The following is a 21,479-nucleotide window of genomic DNA, read 5'->3' as shown; positions in this document are numbered from 1 at the left end:
ATGTGATACTAATATTGCAGCGTTTTCACTGGTAAGGTTTAAAAGCTTAGCTTCAGCAGGAAGAGAAAAGAGAAATGAGCCATAAGTTTGGTTTTCACTTCCACTGGTGGCAGTCCGCACCGCTCTGTACTCCCGCTGGTATTCTCTGTCTGGGTACTCATCCACCAGCACCTGGAAAACAGATGGAATGTACGCAGAGGACGGACAGAACGCTGCGTCCGTATCTGTCTGTGTCTGTAACGTTACTGTCAGTCAGTGTTACTTTTATCACCTTCATTTATTTTGAAAAATCTCCACACTCTTCACACTCCACACACATTATTCCTCCTCCTCGTACCTGCTGCACTGAACTGTGAATGTCACACGGCCGTAAGTGGTATCGGTGCATTTGTATCGGATTACTTTTACGAGTACGAATACGAGTACACACACTGAGTATCGGAGCCGATGCCCAATACTGGTATCGGTATCGGTGCATCCCTAATTAGAACATGTCCTAAAAGTGTGGAAAAGTGAACCAGTATCTGCTTTGCAACGACTGCAGAGCGGGTCAGTGCCCGGATAGAATTTGGCTAACTTTTCCTTGGAAATATGTAAACAGTGAAGGATCTTAAATTGGAGCCCATGTGTTGCACATAAAGAGGAGGTGTGTACCCTATGGAGAATTCTGTTATGTTCAGTGCTGTGTCGCCTTCCCAGTGTGATTTTATAAAAGATAATGAGGGGGATTGTAACTCTGAAAGTAAGTTGTAAATTTCTTTTTATTGCACTTCTTTTATTACCTTTTATGTCTAAAATTTTATCCAGAGTAGTTTCGACAGGTAAATTGGGAAATGAAGGGTATCTACTTTTTAAAAGTGACGAATTTGTAAACAGCGAAAAAAAAAGTGTTTTTGGAATCTCAAATAGAGGGCATGCATGTGATGTCACCACTAGCGGAAGTCACCGCGGCCCACTGAGTGGCAGAAAGAGGGAGATGAGTAGCGGCTTTGGCTTGAATACTGCAAAAACTTAAGAACAATCTAAAAAATGGGGAAGAGCTGTTGTGCCATTGATTGCACAAATAGGTTTAAGAAGTACTCGGAGCTATCGTTTTAGCGGCGACCTAAAGCCAAAGACAGAAGAAGCAGATGGATCGCTGCAATTCGTAGAAATAACTGGAATCCAGGCAACGAAACCTGGATTTGTGTCAGGTAACGTTCATTTATGCTGTGTTCTTGTGTAAAATCATACCTTAAATTACATATCGTTTTGGCTAACGTTACTTCTTAGTAAAGCTCTTAATGTTAGCATCTGTCATTTAGTTCTATATTTAATAACTGAAACGTTTTTTGTCTTCAGTTGTGTGATTCTGAACCTTGTGCTCTACATGATTTGTAAACTAGCTTAAACTGAGGCTAACCTAGTTTTCCAAATAAGGGGGTACTCTAGCACAAAGCTGTTGTAGCTGTGTTGGATCAAGTATTTGATGTGAACTCTACTTAAATCTCCACAGTACCAGTAGATCATCCACTCACTTGGGTCAATACTAAGGGTTCAACTCCAGTAAATCAGTAGTGAACTGTGAGCACTACTGCTGGGCCTTTACCTCGGCAATCACCGCCAAGAAAATACGTCTGCACTGACAGAAAACCTCCAAAACAATAGTATGTTGACTTAAAGCACTCACCAGCTGTAATCCTCTAATTAACGATGACGAGGATGTCAACAACTCTTTGTCTTTTGTATGCTCTCAGACTTTGCATTGGGTATTTTCCCGGCGTTGAAATCAGGTTCATATAAATGTCAGGATATGTGATTTCCGTCCACATATCAATGTTCGTAGACCACTTGTTGTTTGGTAGCTTGTATGGATCCATGTCCAGTCCAACTGCCTTTAATTTCATGTTATATTCCACATTTTTCCTGGTCTTGCTGTAATTACTGCTATGCTCCGTCATCTTGAGCCGGTTTGTTTTTGCCACTCAGTCTGACTTAGAGGGGCGTGGCCCAGGGGGGAAGTGACATATGTGCATTCCCTCTATTGTTCTGTTAGTTCTATGAATGTAGTAAAGGTTCCATTCACAAAAAGTGCTTTAAAATTATTTAACCCCTTGTTGCTCCAAATCTTAAAAGCAGAGTCAAGTAGCATGAATTTCACTGTATGCACAATGACAATAAACACTTCTATTCTATTCTATTCTATTCTATTCTATTCTATTCTATTCTATTCTTATCTCCCTGTCAGACAGAAAACAGGGGCATATGTATCTTCATTTTTGTTTCTGTGTCTCACATCGTCCCGTCAGGTTTCTCAAAATTTGAATTTAAACACTAAAAAGGTATAAACAAGTAACTTCTATAAGTAAATCCACCTTTTCACTCTTAAAGACCCTGTGCTACTTTTATCCAGTGTTGTATAAAGTAGCACTGGGTCTGTCACACTTGAGTAGAAGTACAGGTACCCTAACAAAAAGTGACTTTGGTAAAAGTTCAGGCCACCAACTGAAATGTTACTCAAGTTAAAGTCGTCAAGTATCTAGTATTTACTGTACTTAAAGTAATTGACAATTAAATGTACTCAAGTAATGAAGCACAAGTACAAGTAAATGTTAATAACAACCAAAGTCAGTCAGGATTTGGAATATCACGCTGCTGCTCACATCATCTGATCACTGACAGGTTGAGTGTGAACCATCATTTGCACTTGTTCATCACACAATCAGGCCCAACGACAAATCAACTTCATGACTCTGTTGCAGTCACCGGTAATCTCAGTAGTGAAAAAAAAACTCACCAAATTTCCTTTCATTTATTTTTTGTAATAAATAACAATACTGTGCATTAGAAATGTATCGGAATAGAAGTATACCATTGAGTTAGGAAATGTAGTGAAATAAAAGCGAAAGTTAACAAAATAAAAAATACTCAGTAAAGTTCAAATTCACCCAAAACATACTTGAGTACAGTAGTGAAGTATTAGTACTTAGTTACTATACAACACTGCTTTTGTGAGTTTCCTACTTAATTTTTCCTCTAGATTTAACCTTTCTTAAGTGATTTATCACCATCATCATCACCATCATAATATTTCATTTAATTCTATATAAACATTTATCCTCCTTTTAATGTTTTTAATGTTGAATATTTATTTTTAACCTGTTTTGGTTATTCATTTATAATGACATACATGATGTTGTTTTATTCCATTCCTTCATTTTTGCATTGATTTGACTGCATCATGTTATGTTATTTCTGCCCTCTCTACTACGATACATTCAAATTTATTCACAGTGTCATCTTTTCACGTTTGCTGTACATATCTCTTTTATTGTGTTGGGTTGTTTTCTATGTTTTAAGTGTCTTTCCTTGCATCTTGTTTTTTTCTTTGTCTGCCAAAGTACATTGCAAACTCAGTTTTTACAGGTTTTACAGGTGATTAAAGTTATTATTATTATGTGAGAGTGAATGAATAATAGGTCAATAATTTAAAGTGCTTTGGGTGCCTAGAAAAGCGCCATAGAAATCCAATCCATTATTATTATTATTATTATTATTATTATATACATACCAGATTTCTTATTTTTCTCTCTATGTTTAATTTTTCACTTGTTGCTTGTTATATGTTTTTGCTGTTAAATGTGAAATTTCCCCCATCATCATCATCATCATCATCATCATCATCATCATTCTTAATTTAAATATTTACATGCTGAATGATCCAACCAAACTCTCAGCCGTCTAATTGGCTCCACACCAGTTCCACAGTTGGTTTCCTGTCAACTCTAGAACATCTTACACTGTTCACAAAACTTACAGAAATTGGTAAATAAATGCTGTGTTATTTACCATGTCTTGTCATTCTTTTTATGTAGTAGATCAGGGGTGTCAAACATGCGGCCCGGGGGCCAGGGTCCAGTTCAGCCCCTGGGATGTTTTTGCCAAGTGCAAAAATTCCACAGTCTTGAATTGAATTAAGCAAAAAAAAAAAAAGTAGCTTGAATTAAGGAAAAAATCTTGAATTAAGCCAAAAAAAAAAAAAAAATCTTCAATTAAGTAAAAAAAATCTTGAATTAAGCCAAAAAAAAGATCTTCAATTAAGTAAAAAAAAAAAAAAAAAAAAGTTCAATTACGACAAAAAAAATCTCAAATTTAGCAAAAAAATCTTGAATTCAGCAAAAAAAAAAAAAAAAATTTGAATTAAATTTAAAAAAATCTGGAATTAAGCTAAAAAAAAAATCTTCAATTAAATAAAAAAAAATGTTCAATTAAGACAAAAAAATCTCAAATTTAGCAAAAAATCTTGAATTAAGAAAAAAAAAAAAATTCAATTAAGTAAAAAAAAAAATCTTGAATTAAGAAAAAAAAAAAAACTTCAATCAAGTTAAAAAAAAAATCTTCAATTAAGCCAAAAAAAATCTTCAATTAAGAAAAAAAAATCTTCAATTAAGCCAAAAAAATCTGAAATTAACAACTTAAATTTTTTTTTGTTGGTTTTAGTGCAAAAAATAACATTAAATTATGAAAATATTTACATTTACAAACTATCTTGTAACACTAAAATGTGAATAACCTGAAAGGTCTAACGAAAATTCAGCACAATTTTAACAATTTTTCTGCCTGTTCCTCAGTGTTTAGTGTCTTTGTAGATCTGATCCATAATGCACATGTAGAAATGATAAGTTGAAGAATAATATTGTTAAAATTGCACTAAATTTTCTTACATTTTTTAATTTAAATTTCAGTTTGTTTGTTTTTTGGATAGTTTATAAAAATAAGTATTTTCATAATTTAATGGTTTTTTTTACACTAAGACAAAGACAAAAATTTGGAGTTGTCATTATTTATAGATTATTATGTTATTATTTTTCTGGTCCGGCCCACTTCAGATCAAATTTAGCTGAATATGGCCCCTGAACTAAAATGAGTTTGACACCCCTGTTGTAGATCTTCAGCAAAATCCTGGGCAAACGCCAAACTATCATCTCGCTGGTTTATCGTCCTGTCTCCTCAGCCAATCAGTGATGACCGACCCATGAATGATCCACTTAGTGCTGACGTCAGTAAGCTGATTACCACAGCAGGTGAATGAAGAGGAGGAGGAGGAGGAGGAGCACGTGTTTACACTGAGGTGAGACCGAGAGTGTGGATAGAAGCATGTCACCGTGTTTTGGAGACGCTACATTATAGTGAGCTGAAGGATTTACTGAGGACTGGCGTTTCCACCTGTGGAAGGACCGAGCAGCCGTCATGGAGTGCAGTGGGAAGGTAACTCCAGTCCACCAGGACTCTGGTCCACTCTGCTCCACCCTGGTTCATTCCACAGCAATGCACAAAAATATCTTTATTTTTCTGTTTGAAACCAAAATTAACCACAAATACAGATAAATGACAGGTGAATGATTTGTAGATATTTTTACATATGTTACACAAAATTACACACTCTGATGAGTATGAGTTATGGTGTCATACTGATATATGTGACTTGTTGTGTGATGAACTGCCCCTCCTTCACCCACTGGTAGTCAGGATACTTTCTAGCATCCCCACGTCCCTTTTGAGGATTAAGTGGTTTAGTGAAAATAAATGAATGAATGAATATGTTTCTTCTCTTTGCAGTTATTGTTAACAGTATTTGTACAGTTAACACCAGGGCTGGCAAAGTCATTTTAGTTCAGGTTCCACAATCAGCCCAAGATCACCTGAAGTGGGCCGGACCAGTAAAATAAAAACTGTGAAGAAAGTTAAATTACATTATGAGAATATTTACGTCTCCAAAGTTTCATTAAAAATGTGAATAACATGAACAACCTGGAATGTCTGAAGAAATATAAGTGCAATTTTAAGGCAAGGCAAGTTTATTTGTATCGCACATTTCACCAACAAGGCAATTCAAGGTGCTTCACACAGGACATTAAAATACAACGACAAGGAAAAAGAAACACATTTAAAACATTATAAAAGAAACATGTAAAAGATGATTTAAAACAGCAAGTAAGAAAGCAACACGTAAAATCCAAAAATATAAACACACACATATTAAAGTAAGAGTTGCAGAGCAGAGTTTCGAAAGAGAATATAAAATTTAAAAAGTCAAAAGCCTTTTAGTCAAAGGCAGCAGTGAACAGGTGAGTCTTAAACCTTGACTCAAAAGAACTCAGACTCTCAGCAGACCTGATATTTTCTGGTAGTTTGTTCCAGATATACAGAGCATAGAAACTGAACGCTAATTCTCCATGTTTAGTTCTGACTTTTGGAACACAGAGCAGACCTGCACCAGGTCTGGATGTGGTCTGGATGGTTCAGACTGGACTAGAAGGTCTCTGATGTATTTTGGGCCTAAACCATTCATTGCTTTATATGCTAGCAAGAGAATTTTAAAGTCTGTTCTCTGAGAGAAAGGGGAGCCAGAGTAACAATATTATTCCTCTGTTTATCACTTATACGCGTACTTTACAACTTACAGATCACAGTGGATCTCCAAATTCACAAAATGTATAAAACAGTACAGAATATTGTTGAAATCACACTTTCTTCTCTTCAGACATTTCAGGTTGTTCATATTTGTTCAAGTTATTCACTTTTTTAGGTGAAAGGGCATTTTTCAAATGTAAACATTTTCATGTACTTTTACTTTTTTACACTAAAACAAAGAGAAACATTAGCGGCTGTCATTATTCATAGGTTATTATGATAGTATTTTTCTAGTCTGATCCACTTTAGATCCTATTGGTCTGTATGTGGAACCTGAACAGAAACCATTTTAACATCATTGATTGTTAACCTCTTCAGTGTCATTTTTACATTTTATAAATTTGTTCCATGGACCAGGTTGAACCCTTTGGTAGGCCACGGGCGCACGGGCCATATGTTTGACACCTGTGGTTTACACTGTCAAATAAAAGGCAAAATTTTCCAGTGTTTCACTATTTTACTTTTATTTTAATTCAGTTTTATTTTAAATCAAGAACAAAAGCACTAAATTATGAAATCTATTTCATAATTTAGTGCTTTTTTCTTGATGCATTTTTGTTTGTCTTTTCCACTGTTTCTGGTTTTGTTGTAAGTTCTACACATGTTTTTATCTCATTTCTGTCTTTTACCAATATAAAAATAAAAATAATAATATATAATGTCATCATCAATATAACCATGTGGGTTCTTCAAGTGTCATTCAGCCTCAAAAATGTAGCCTTTGAATAGACATATATCATAATAATTACCAATATTACATTTAACTGCATCGTCCAACAGTTAATCAAACCAAATACTATCAATCATGGTTTACACATTAAATAATATCAGTTAAACCATCAATTTCTTTTCTGATTGTATTTCACCTCCCTCACAATAAAGTTTGTAATGCCCGTGACTTTAACTAAAAACCTGGCTGAAATATAATTATATAATAACAATATCTATATCATAATATTGGAAGGTCTCAGAGTGTGTGTGTGTGTGTGTGTGTGTGTGTGTGTCTGCACAGTTCTGTGAAATGTAGATGCTTTAACTGGCTAGTTTGGTACCTACAGTTGAGGAATAGTCCCACCTCCACATCTCTCCTTGGTATAAGTTGTTTTACATGATCATAAACTGTTGTAATGACTTTTATAATGCATTATAAATGCATTATAATGTCTTATGAATGTGCGCTTAATGCATTATAAACTAGACCTTCAAGTAAAGTGTTACCGGGAGTTTTTGAAGACAGATAACAGACACACATCTTCAACATGTGTTTATCTGCAGACTAAGGTTTGAAGCCGCAGGGTTTTTCAGCACCACAGACAGCGCCACCACACTACACACTCAGCTGTGTTTCAGTCGATCTTTTTAGCTTCGTTTGGTTCTTAACAGTGAAGTGACCTCAGTGTTAGTCATGATAAGAGCTGCTTGAGTTGTCTGAATAGATAGGCGTCTCTCCTGGTTTATGTAATCTTTATACAAATGAATGTAGAATTAATTCTTCTGATGTTTTCTGTGTACGTTTGAGTAATTTTTGGTCTGATCACAGTTGATGAACTAAGTTATCATAGACGTGTGGATGAGTTTTCTAACCGGTGCCATGCAAGTTTCCTTCAGCTAAACACCAAGGAAACCAGAGAAATGATCTATGAATTTAGAGGCAACAGGAAAATATACAAGAAAGTAACAACGAATGGTAAATGAATATAGATACTCAGGGTCAGAACTGAAAGAAGTGTAATTTACAGTGAAGGGGTTGCAATGATTCAACTTTATACAGAGGCTATGACATGTAAGAGTGGACAGACATGTTTCATTATACTGTGGCTCTGCTAAATAAAATCAGGTTTGTGTGGACATGTTTAACCTGTTTAACCCTGACCATATTTTCAGGGGAAAAACGCCTAAACAGACATACCCAAAGTAAATGAAGAATTACTCCACAGTAATAAGGTTCATATGGATGTTCTTGGTGTCTATGGACATTTAGAGACCTCACAGAATCTATTCCCATTGTCTAAAATATTGTATCTATTACTATGCCTGAGTAAACTGTAACAAACTAAAAGAGAAATTAGAATTTTTTATCCTCGCCTGTTTTTTTCCGACTGGATTGACGATGATATGCATATATTAATTGTTGGTGTCAGAGATTTTTAATAGCGTATATTTCACCCCACAAAGATTAAAAATTATGTTTGAACATTAAAGTTTGCACTAAAATACACTTTTGATGTACTTTTATTAACATTAGGGTCTAAACTTTGAGCAAAAGTTGAAAAAAAACATCCATTGTCATGATTTATTATATTTTTATAGTAGATGAATATTAATATAATTTTTTCGGCCCACGGGCTGATCGGACTAAAGAGGCTTTAATCTGTTGTACCTGACTGTTGGTGATGCCATTGTAATCAAGGTTATTATCATTAACAAAAACTAACGAAATGACGAAAACTAGAATTGTAAAAACATTTTCGTTAACTGAAATAAATAAAAACTATAATTAAAAGAAAAAATAATAACTAACTGAAACTGTATTGTGTGCTTATAAAACTAACTAAAACAGATAAAAATTCTGGATAAAATTCCCTTAGTTTTCATCTTTGGCAATGTCGGATTGATACGAAATCAATTTATTTCACTCAAGCAATTTTAGCTGGAGGCACCATATGATATTTAACGGTCCGTCACTTGTCGTCACTTGTCATTTCCAGTCGTCTTCTGGTCCCCACTTTACCTGGAAACATGGAGACTAAAGTTGGGAGAAAGCAGCAGAGTCCTGTCTGGGATTTATTTGAATACGACGGAGAAGAAGAGAAAAGATATGAAAAAACTAAAACTAAACTAAAACTAAGCATTTAGAAAATAACGAAAACTAATGAAAACTAGCAAACCTGCTCTAAAAACTAATTAAAACTAACTGAATTAGAGAAAAAAAAAATCTAAACTAAATAAAACTAAACTATAATGAAAAATCCAAAAACTATTATAAACTTGGTTGTGATATTTTGTTGGAAAATGTCTGTTTTTAATTGTAGCATCTTTTCTATAGTGGTTACTGCAGATGCAAAGAGAATATCTGAAAAAATAATAAACTACACTAATATTCTACTGAACACAGGGTAGAAATGCCTTGAGGGAATTTCTGCAAATGCAGTACAGACATTTACTTGATCTCAAAATGAAATTATTTGATTCAAGGTCAAGTTGACTACAGCTCCTGGTGACTGACAGAGCGGCATGAACAGAGTGTGAAGCAGGAATTATGGAAACATCTGAACATGTGGTCTTTGCTGATGTACTTTATTCTTCTTCCCCCAAGCATCACACTGACGAACAATTAAACCTGCAATATAACAATAATTCATACTCATGTACAACCTTCTCCTTGCACATTTTTTCCATTGCACATTTTTTTTAATTGCACTACTTAACTTAAATGCTTATATACACTTTTTTGTACAAAAGTTTTTTACTTATTACCCTGCCCCCCACCCCACCCCAAAAAAAAAGGGAAGGCAAGGGTTGTTTTCGGTTCAGTTTGTTTGTTTGTTAACACTCTAGCAACAAAACTACTGCTTGAATTCAGATCCAAATTTGGTTAATTTATTTCCAGTGACCCAGAATAGATCTAATTACATTTTGGGAACAGGAGGTCAAAGTTCACATTTTTTATGAATTTTTGAAATATTTTTTTTTCCCCATTTACTTATAATGGGTGAAATTTCAAATGTCTGCAGCAGCAAAACTGTTACTTGATTTCATACCAAATTTGGTTTATAGATTGCCAGTGACTGAGAACAGATGTGATTACATTTTGGGAAAAGTAGGTAAAAGTTCCACTTTTTAATGAATTTTTTAAATATATTTTTTCTCCTCCCATTTACTTATAATGGATGAGATGTCAAATCAAGGTTCAAGGTTCAAGGTTACTTTATTTGTACCTGTGGGTAGATTTGTTTTGCAGTCGAGGTGATTGCTTTGGTATTAAAACAAGACATACACTGAACATGTAAGACAGGCACTTGATGGAGCTTATAGACAGGACAAAAAGTGCTCAGTGTTCCACCATTCATCAGTATAGCAGCATGGATAAGTAAAAGAATAGAATAAAATAAATAAGATCAAATAAATAAAAACAAGATGCAATAAAACACAGTAAAAACCAGAGAAGATGAAAACAGTCTGGGATAAAAACCCGGATAAGAACATAAAATTTAAAAATTTGAAGTCACAATAATAAACACAGCAAAGAAACAGAATAAAAAACTAAAATAAGTGAATAAAGTGCAATGTCACTATTTCTTATTGAGCTCAGTGACGGCGTCAGGAACAAGGCTGTTTTTATAACGCTGTGTCCTGCAGCTTGGGACTAAAAACCCAAGAATATTTTTATAGAAATGTCTATAAAAATGCCTATAAAAACATCAGTTTTGTTTCACTTTACTTCAAATTTGCTATGTATATAGAGGCAATTGATATGTTGACATCAGCGCACGCATAGACCTGATGACATCAGCTGGATCGATGCCAACATCAGCTACAATACGTGTGAGGGGCAGGGTTTGTTGTGAATGACACCACTTGTTTAAACTCTGTTTTAGTTGTGTTTGTTTAGTGTTTGTTTACTATGTTGTACAGAGAGATCATAGTTTAAAAAAAAACCCAACTGAGTAAAGTCTTTGTATTCTTTTGAAGATACTTGTCGAATTAAAGCAATTCTGATTCTGATTCTAAATGTACAAGGTGTCCATTAAGTCTCTTTACAATTGAACAAATTTATTACAAAAGCAAATGAATAGACAAATCTGTGAAAATTATTACAAAATGAAAAGTAGATATTGAAGTTTTATTTATTTATTTTTTTCCTCAATTAATCCACCTCTATATGGTGTTACGCCCCAGCCTAGGGGTTTACCAGGGCAAACATAATATTGCTCACTTTTGTCCCCTCCCAGCTCCCAAGCACACACGTCAGCCAAAAAAAACTAAAGTTTACAAGATTTATTTTAATCAACTAAAGAAGGGTTAGGGGAGGACACGGCTAAAACAACAAACAAAATATCTTCTTGGGAGTTCAAACTAAGTTACCTACTTCAAAATAAATGCAAGAAATAAAATACAGAAAACTAACCTGAACTCCCAAACCAAAAACAGGAGAAAATGGGAAAAACAAAAGAGCCGACCTCCCCTACCAGAAAAAGGATCAAATTTACAAAAATACTATTTACAGTTATATACAAACTCGACTAAACACACAAACACACGAAGACTGATGATCACACACAGGAACACATGGTTGGTAGCTGGCAGGAGGCAAGAGAGAGGACGAACTGAAGATCCAGGGCCATTTTTAAAGGGGCAATCATACTCCACCAATCAGCTTCCTGTAAAGCAAACAGACACAAAAGGGCACAGCACGCCTACAGGACAGGGGGAGAACCCACACACTAAACAGAAAACATATATACATTAATACACGTAAATGAACAAATTATGACCCAGGGTCATAACAATGGACACCATTAGTTACATGAAGCTCATCCAGACGGTTCTGGACTTGTTTCCATGTCGGCTGTATCATAGACTCATCAATGGTTTCAATGACGTCAGTGATCTTTTTCTTTAGCTTGTTGATGTTCTGTGTATTTGTTCCGTACACGATATCTTTAACATAACCCCACAGAAATAAATCCAGCACAGTGATATCTGGTGAACGATGTGTCCAGGGAATTGAACCATCCCTTCCAATCCACCAGTCTGGAAATGTTAGATTTTGGAACCCACCAACATGCAGTCCCCAATGTGGTGGTGCACCATCTACCTGGAAAATGATGGTTGGTTGAAGGTCATCCAGTTGTGGTGACACATATTCAGTCAAAAGGTCAGAGGTCAACATTTACAGTAATCGATCTGTCGTTGAAGAAAAATGGACCAATGATACGATTCTACATGATCTTCAATGTGATTAAAAACTGTGATAACCACTGAGTACACAGAATAAATCTGATGAACAGATCTGATCAACTGCTTTTGTCAAGTTGTTCTGGTTTTGTTTGATTTTGCTGTTTGCCCTAACTAGAATAAAGGCACAAACGTCTGCTGGAGGTTTGGGCAACTGGACTTCACTTAAAAGAAAGATTTCCAGGACGACTTTTTCCTCTTTTTTTTCTTTTATTAAAGCTCAGAGGCACAGGTTGTTTGGATGCACATACACTGAATGCAGTAATGGTCTTTAGTCTTTAGGTGGAAAACCTTTAAACAGTAAACAACACAGAAACAAACAACAGTTAATTGACCAACAAGTGCAAAATGCTATAAATACAAAATCACCATTATATAGGAAAACAGATATTTACATGAAGATAAAATACAGTACAAAAATTGTTTAACACCCCTTTAGCCCTATCGGCCCACCGGCAGGCCTAAAAAATTATATTAATATTCAACTACTATAAAAATATAATATATAATATAATAAAAATGGATGTTTTTTTCAACTTTTGCTCAAAGTTTAGACCCTAACATTAATAAAAGTACATCAAAAGTGTATTTTAGTGCAAACTTTAATGTTCAAACATGATTTTTAATCTTTGTGGGGTGAAATATACGTTATTAAAAATCTCCGACACGAACAATTAAGTTATGCATATCATCGTCAATCCAGCTGAAAAAAAACAGGCGAGGATAAAAAATTCTAATTTCTCTTTTAGTTTGTTACAGTTTACTCAGGCAGAGTAATAGATACAATATTTTAGACAATGGGAATAGATTCTGTGAGGTCTGTAAATGTCCATAGACACCAAGAACATCCATATGAACCTTATTATTGTGAAGTAATTCTTAATTTACTTTGGGTATGTCTTTTTAGGCGTTTTTCCCCTGAAAATATGGTCAGGGTTAAACAGCTTAATTTAAATTGATTAACAGGAAATATATAATGATATATAATATATTTAACACGTCTGAATAAATAGAATAAGCAGAAGCAGAAGATCCAATTAATTGCACTCAATTAACAATATTTAAACCCAACAAACTCACTACTATAACTATAATTAACTGACATAATTAAACAACTGGAATCCTGTGCCCAAGCGATTTACATTTAAAATACATGATTATATTTAATATAAACCACAAATAACCCAACTGTTTAACAAAAACCACCCACCGCTGCAGTTACAAACAGGCAGCTTTAAGTTTAACCCTTTAACCCCATTTTCCGCTCCGGTGCGCTCACACATAACCTCAGGCAGACAGCACATTAATGTGAGACTATCGTTATGATCAAATGATCGCAGTTCTAGTGCAGCACATAAACTAAGTATTTCACAAAATAGTCTCACCGGCAGTTTCCACACATCAGCTTTTGTTATACATATTTTTATTATAAAGAGACTTTGTGGACACCTTGTACTGTTTGACTCTTTCAAGTGTATTTTTGGCACAAATTCTGCTTAGCTATCATATATGGAATAAATGTTCGAAGAGTCTGTTTTTTTCTTAGTCGATATTGAGTCAAATATGAGTAAGAATGAGTTTCTTCATGTTTTACAGTAATCCAACAGAAGCACGACGACAGGAGAAGCCAACAGTCAAAACAACAAACACCCTGCAGCTATCTATAACAACAGTGCAAACTTATTTAGACCCTTAGGCTCCTTCACTCTCAATCTGTCAGCTCAGCTCTTGTCATGTTTCCAGGCTCTTAGAGACAACAGTGTCCACAGTACTGTTCCATTAGATTAGTGGGACAGGGCTTCAGTGTTTAGTTTGGAAAGATGAAATTTCAGTTTTGAATCATTGTCATTGAGTCTTTCAGTTTGGTTTAGTTTGAATTAGTTTTACAAGTGCATTAGTAGTTGTACTTTTATATTAATTTGGAGGAATTTACTAGTTTACATTTAGTTTAGTTTTAGTTTACATTTAGAGGGTTCTATTGGGTTCTGTGAAGTGGCTTGAGAGTCTGGTTCGACCAGTTCTATATGTAAAGTGTCATGGGATAACTTTTGAAAAATGAATCAGTGATCATTCCATTGCACATCTTTCATATGCCAAGTTTTGATTCTTACGCTAGTACAAGTCTGTTTTCTGTGTATGAGCAGTGATGGCTTCATGTTTCCACATCACACCTAGAAAAAACAAAATTCTCACCTGGATTTAGCCCTTTCATGCATGAATTATGAGAACCTTTGTCAAGATTTTTTTCTTGAGTGTTTTTATTCCTCCTTAGGCATGAAGAAAAACATTGCGATTGAGTGTTTTTTGTTTTTTTATTTCATGTAGTTACAAAAATGTTCATGCATTTAATTTTTGAAGTAAAGAAACATGTGTTTAAAACCCAATATCAGAAAGTGAGATAAAAACATTTTAATGCTGCTAATCTGATGTTTTCTCACATTTTAACATATTCTAATGTTAGTTATTACTCACTTCATGTAGATAGTATGCAAAAAAACCCAAAACAAAACATTTTTGTCTTAAAAATAACAATTGATTTCCACTCAGACATGTTACTGCAGATCAGGTTTATGAAGAACAGTAAAGTTACAGTAATTGTATGATTGTTAGTGTATGGGATGGTGCATAAGTGTCCACTGTGTTGGCTGATATGGAACTAAAACAACAAAACCCATGAATATACAAGAGAACAGCTGGAGAAGAACTGTCCACTGGAGTGACCACTGTGCATGAAAGGGTTATCTCTGCAAATAGTCCACACCCTTCTATTGGATAATTACTGCAGTGATTAATATGTTTCTGCTGCAGGAAGTTCTTCTGCAACTGAACCAATAGTTTGGGAATCAACCTTTTTCTTAGTCAAGTATGCCAAATATTTTCCTGCTTTATGACCACTTTCATACATTTTTTGTTTAGCAAATCTGATCTGATTTGTTGCTTCCACTGTTAGCAGAGAATCTAGCAAACATCGAAGTGCAGAAACTTCTTTAATTTTCTGTGAAGATGGATGTTTACTGCAATCTCTTTTGGTGCGTCTTAGTTTGGACTTTTATTGTTCAGACTGACTTTGCTTTTTTGTAGATGTATAGGATATGATAATATCCCGAGAAAAAGCTTTTGAGGTTTCACGTAATAGTGATAAATCAGTAGTAGAAACCGAATTAATGGAAAAGAAAAACTTAAATTCGTCTCTAAAATAGGAAGAAAACTTGTTATCCGTTAATATAAAAGGATTCAATTTCCAATATCTGGTTCGGGTTGATGAATGGGTTAATCCAGGGGTGTCAAACTCATTTTAGTTCAGGGGCCACATTCAGCTAAATTTGATCTGCAGTGGGCCGAACCAGTAAAATAATAACATAATAATATACAAATAATGACAACTCCAAATTTTTGTCTTTGTTTTAGGGTAAAGAAAAAAAACATTAAATTATGAAAATACTTACTTTTATAAACTATCCAAACAAAAAAGATGTGAATAACCTGAAAAAACTGAAATTTCTTGAGAAAAATACGTGAAATTTTAACAATATTCTGCCTCAACTTATCATTTCTACAAGTGCATTATGGATCGGATCTACAAATACACTGAGTAACAGGCAGAAAATAGTTAAAATTGTGCTTAATTTTCTTTAGACATTTTAAGTTGTTCATATTTGTTCAGGTTATTCACATTTTATTGTTATAGGATAGTTTGGAAATGTAAAGATTTTCATAATTTAATGTTATTTTTTGCACTAAAACAAAGAAACAAATTTGAAGTTGTTAATTCAAGTTTTTTTTGCTTAATTCAAGATTTTTTGCTAAATTTAAGATTTTGTTTTTTTACTTAATTGAATTTTTTTTTTTGCTTAATTCAACATTTTGTTCCTTAATTCAAGCTATTTTTTTTTTTTTTTTTTTTTTTTTGCTTAATTAAATTCAAGACTGTGGAATTTTTGACTTGGCAAAAACATCCCAAGGGCCAGACTGGACCCTTTGGCGGGCCGCATTTGGCCCCCGGGCAGCATGTTTGACACCCCTGGGTTAAAGTGTATTGTAAAAATACAGCAGCATGGTCAGAGACAATAATTGGGCCTATTGAGCTAGAAGTTGCAGAGTTCAACAAAGATTTGGGAAGTAAAAAATAGTCAATCCTGGTAAACGAGTGAGACATTTGAGAAAAAAAAATATTCTTTTTCTCTGAGATGCTGAGCTCTGAACACATCTACAAAATCCATGTCCTCACAAAATGCATTAACAACCTTGGCATGAGAAGAGGGTAAAGGTTTACCAAGTGATGACTTATCTATAATAGGGTTAAGATGGCAATTGAAATCACCTCCTATAACACTGGTCAACAACAAATTTATTGTTTAAGTTTTTTGAGCTGATTTAGGATAATTTTGGTGTGCTGAATCCAAAAATCACATTAATTTTGCTCAATCAGGTCAACTTTCTGAACTATGCTACATATTGGCTTTTTAACATTTTTGCTTACATTTATGGGCATTTTCACATCATATGATACAAAATTCTTTCATATTTCTTGCAATAAACGAGTTCTGAAGATTTTACTTTTGCCAAATTATGATTAATGGTTTTTTTTAATATTACAGGTGAATGAAATGGCTTCGACTAGAAGATCTTGCAAAAATAAGCCTGACGTATTCTGCTACATCTGCGGTGAATACACCATTGTACCTAACAGGAATCCTGTTAGAAAATGATTTTTTTTCTCTTAAAACCTTTTTTGGGTGAGAACTATATAAAAAATCAACTGATAAAGTCACAAAAATGTAATCAATTTTGTGAGAAGATCAAATTTTTCAAAATCAAATTAGCAAAAGAACCTGACCTGATTGAGAAAAACAGATGTCATTTTTGGATTTCGCGGTGCAAAATGCTCCTAATTCAGTTGAAAAAACCTAGACAACTTGCAAGAAACATTTTTTTGTAACCCAGTGTAATAGTATGTTTGACGCCAAGGTGAGTCACTTTAAAGAGGGCAGAGGATAAGAGATGCGCTGGATGGCCAGGTGGGTTATAGATATTTACTATTGAAATTTCTTCACCAAATATAATTCCCTTTAAAACTACATAGCAGCCTGATGTACCCTTCATACAGTCTAAAGGTTTGAATGGAATATTTTTTTGTATCAGAATAGCCACTTGATGTAAAAGATGAAAAAAACACGTGACTAAACCCTCCCTGCTGAAGTTTTAGATGTTAGGAAGTTCTTCTGGAAATGTGTGATTTAGAACCCACCAACATGCAGACCCCAGTGTGGTGGTGCACCATCTGCCTGGAAAATGATGGTTGGTTGGAGGTCATCCAGTTGTAGTAACACATGTTCAGTCAAAAGGTCAAAGGTCAAGATTTATAGTAATCGAACTGTCTTTGAAGAAAAATGGACCAATGATTTGATTGCACATGATCCACAATGTAATTAAAAACTGTGATAACCACTGAGTACATAGAACAAATCTGATGAACGGATCTGATCAACTGCTTTTGTAATACATAGTTTTAATTGTAAAGAGACTATACTGCAGGGGAGTCAAACTCATTTTAGTTCAGGGGCCACATTCAGCTAAATTTGATCTGAACCAGTAAAATAATAACATAATAATATAGAAATAATGTCAACTCCAAACTTTTCTCTATGTTTTAGAGCAAAAAAAGTAAAATTACATTATGAGATGGTTTACATCTGCAAACTAAACTTTCAAACAACGTGAATAACATGAACAAACTGAAAAAATAAGTGTAATTTTAATCATATTCTGCCTCAGTTTATCCTTTACACATGTACATTATAACTTACAGATGACAGTGGATCTACAAACACACAAAACACTTAGTAACAGGTGGAAAATTGTTAAAATTGTACTTACTTCTCTTAAGATGTTTCAAGTTGTTCATATTTGTTCAGGTTATTCACATTTTTTGCAAAATTAATCTTTGTTGTAGTGTAAATACATGGAAATATTTACATTTACAAAGAGAAACATTTGGAGTTGTCATTATTTATATGTTATTATGATCGTATTTGACTGGTCCTGCCCACTGGAGGTTGAATTGGTCTGAATGTGGAACCTGAACTAAAAGGATTGTTAATATCTTCAGTGTAATTTTTGCATTTCACAAATTTATCCCAAGGGCCGGACTGGACCCTTTGGCGGGCCGGATTTGGCCCCTGGACCGCATGTTTGACACCTGTGCTATTCTGTATGACTCTTTCAAGTGTCTTTTCGGCACAAACTCTGCACAGCTACAAGCTCCAAAGTGCAACTGTTTTCGATGCATCATTTTGAGCTGTGGCTAAATGACCTTTTGTGTTTCCCCAGGTGACACCTCAGCTGATGCTGGCTGTGGGGACAGCTGTGATTGGCTCTCTGCAGTTTGGGTACAATACTGGTGTTATCAACGCTCCTCAGAATGTGAGTACATACCCTGACGAACTGGTGGAGCAGAGCTGAGATGTTCTGATCACAGTCACAATCAGAATATTTCATTAATCCCAGGGGGAAATTATTGGGTGTTACAGTCGCTCCATTCAAGTAGAATAAAAAGTAGCAGGAAAGAAAAGATCAATACAACAGCAAAAGAAAAAGAAAAAAAATACATATATGAAGCTCTAAGTATACAAACATATACATAGCTCTGAATATATATACCAAATACACATATTAAAACATTCTATTGAGACACAAAATTAGAACAGCATTTGTACAATATGTACTAAACAATATATTATCAATATGATCATTAACCCTCTGGTATCCCGTCCACTAAGGCCCTTACTAAGCACAAAGTGTGTCTTTTTGGCACACTTGTGGAAAAATGTCAAAAAAAATTTCATGCAGTTTGTTTTTAATTCTTTTACACTTTTTTCTATTTCAACAACTTGAGCCGTAAATAAAAATACCAAATACTCAATAATTGTCACATTTTTTAACCCTTTAAATGCCGTATTTGTAATGTAAACAAACCTTTTTTTTTGGATGCAAAAAGAAAAAAAATTTTTTTCAATATACTACATAAAAAGTGGATCACATATTATTTGATTTTTTCATCCTGGCATATGTCAATGATTAACTCCAACATCGGATAATTTGCATTATTATTTTTGGCACTAGGTCAAATGTTTAAAAATACTAGCATCTGTCACCAAGTGTGTGTAAAATGCACACCTGTAAATCTAACAATTAAATATTATATACTGATTTATTTTTCTGCTTTAATTTGCTTTTATTTTCGTAAATCAAAGTCAGCCCTAATCATACATATCAAAGTGGAAGAAATCGTGCGTTTTAGGCACACTTGGGAGACAGATGCCAGTCTTGTAATTTTCTTTCGTTTACAATGTGCAAATTTTAGTTGGTGGCCAGAATTTTAAAGATCATGCAAAAATGAACAACTTTTGAATTCTAGCCTTATTTAAAATGTGAAAAATAATATTAAGTTTTTTAAAATGAAATGCAAAGTGTGTGTAAAAGGCGCACCTGGATACCGGAGGGTTAAAGAAGTATACTTAATAAGCGTGCACCAAAATGAATGTTAGATTTTCGTACACCGTTTATATTTATTATGGTTTTATATTTTGATAAAGTCATAGTTCTAAATTTAATGAAGTGTAATGACAGATAATACCATTTTATCTTGAAGGGCATACAAATATTTGTGTGAATGTCATGTGACTCCATCTAACAGTCCACAAATGTGAACCATTATGTTGGAACTACAGGAAATGCACAGAATTTATATGTGACGTTTTCTGAACTGAACAATGAAACTAACATGAATGTTACAGACATATACAATAGTGTGAAAAAGATTTAGAACACCAGTAGGTTTATGGATTCAGCAGGAGTATAACGATATAATAGTAGAATGTACATACTATGCGTTAGTGATGTGCAGATCGATACTGAAATATCAATATCTCCAATACCAGATCATTACACTCAAGAGTCAATTCAGAAATCAAAATATTGATACTTTGGTCATTTGAGGTCATGTATATGAGGAACACAGTGGAAAGTTGCTAAACTATTGGGATCTTGTCCAAATGATATATGATTGATAGGAACTACTTCTTCTTCCGCCTGGATAGGTGTGTACTGCGTCAGTCAGTCCTTCCCAGCCCTAAGCATTTTAGCAGCGAGATACCAGGGAATGACTGCAACTTCTGTACCAGCACAGAGAGTCTTTTCAAAGGCAGGAGACGTTCTGAGCAACAAAAAAAACCCAGAACCGACTAAAGGGGAAAACAGTAAATATGCTATTGTTCCTTAACAAAAACTTGTGAATGAAGGAAAGTGTCAGTGTTGGATGTTTTTGTTGAAGTGTTACATGTTTAATATTTTTATGTTTCATGTTAACATGTTCATATTATGTGAATTAATGTGCAAGTTTTCCTTTTTATAATACTTCTTAATAATTAAAGCATAGTTACTCTCATGTCTTATCTTCTTTATGAAGTTATGATTTGAAATACAGTATTATTTATTTATTTATTTTAGATTTTCCAGACATTAAGTGTGATTGTACAAAGTATCGGTATCAGATCAGTATTGCTGATACTAACCTGAATTTCGTTTCGTTTGTTTATTTCGAGCATTTACAGAATACATGCAAATTCAAAATTCAAAAAAAAAAAAAAAAAACATTCATCTACACTCGAAAAGGAGTGGGAAGAAGAAAAACTTATTTAATCCCACCCCCATTCTCACCATCAAATAACTTAACATAATAACATTTTAAATACTCACTCCTGTCCTTTGACTTCAAGCCAGAACAATGAACAAAATAGAACAAAATAGGCCTATACCAAATTAGAATGAACTCATTTGACAGTATTTACATTATAGAACCAAAATGTGTGTAAAAAATAGAAACAAAGTACATTCCTGGTGGTGTTACCACAGGGAACAGTTAACCATCAACTTACATGATAATAATTACATACCAACAGTGGTAAAAACAAAAAACTGCAATATCACAAGTGGTAAAGAACAGCAATTATTACATACCAACAATGGTAAGAATTTCACTCAGTATCGGATCAGAAAGGAAATCCATG

The 21,479-nt window shown here is 34.1% G+C and overlaps 1 protein-coding gene across 1 annotated transcript in view; it reads left to right on the top strand.

The window, feature by feature from the left end:
* Positions 1–5,086: 5,086 nt before the first annotated feature.
* LOC115422714 (solute carrier family 2, facilitated glucose transporter member 1-like) overlaps positions 5,087–21,479 on the top strand; it is a 33,481-nt gene continuing 17,088 nt past the window's right edge. The window contains exons 1-2 of the mRNA XM_030139204.1: positions 5,087–5,247; positions 18,742–18,834. Coding sequence (XP_029995064.1) covers positions 5,230–5,247; positions 18,742–18,834 — 111 coding nt within the window. The 5' untranslated portion in view covers positions 5,087–5,229. The remainder of the gene's footprint in view (positions 5,248–18,741; positions 18,835–21,479) is intronic.

This window comes from Sphaeramia orbicularis, chromosome 7 (genome assembly GCF_902148855.1).
Source record: "Sphaeramia orbicularis chromosome 7, fSphaOr1.1, whole genome shotgun sequence".
Lineage (NCBI taxonomy): Eukaryota > Metazoa > Chordata > Actinopteri > Kurtiformes > Apogonidae > Sphaeramia > Sphaeramia orbicularis.
Note: the sequence above shows the minus strand (reverse complement) of the source record. Positions and strands in the feature narration are given on the sequence as shown.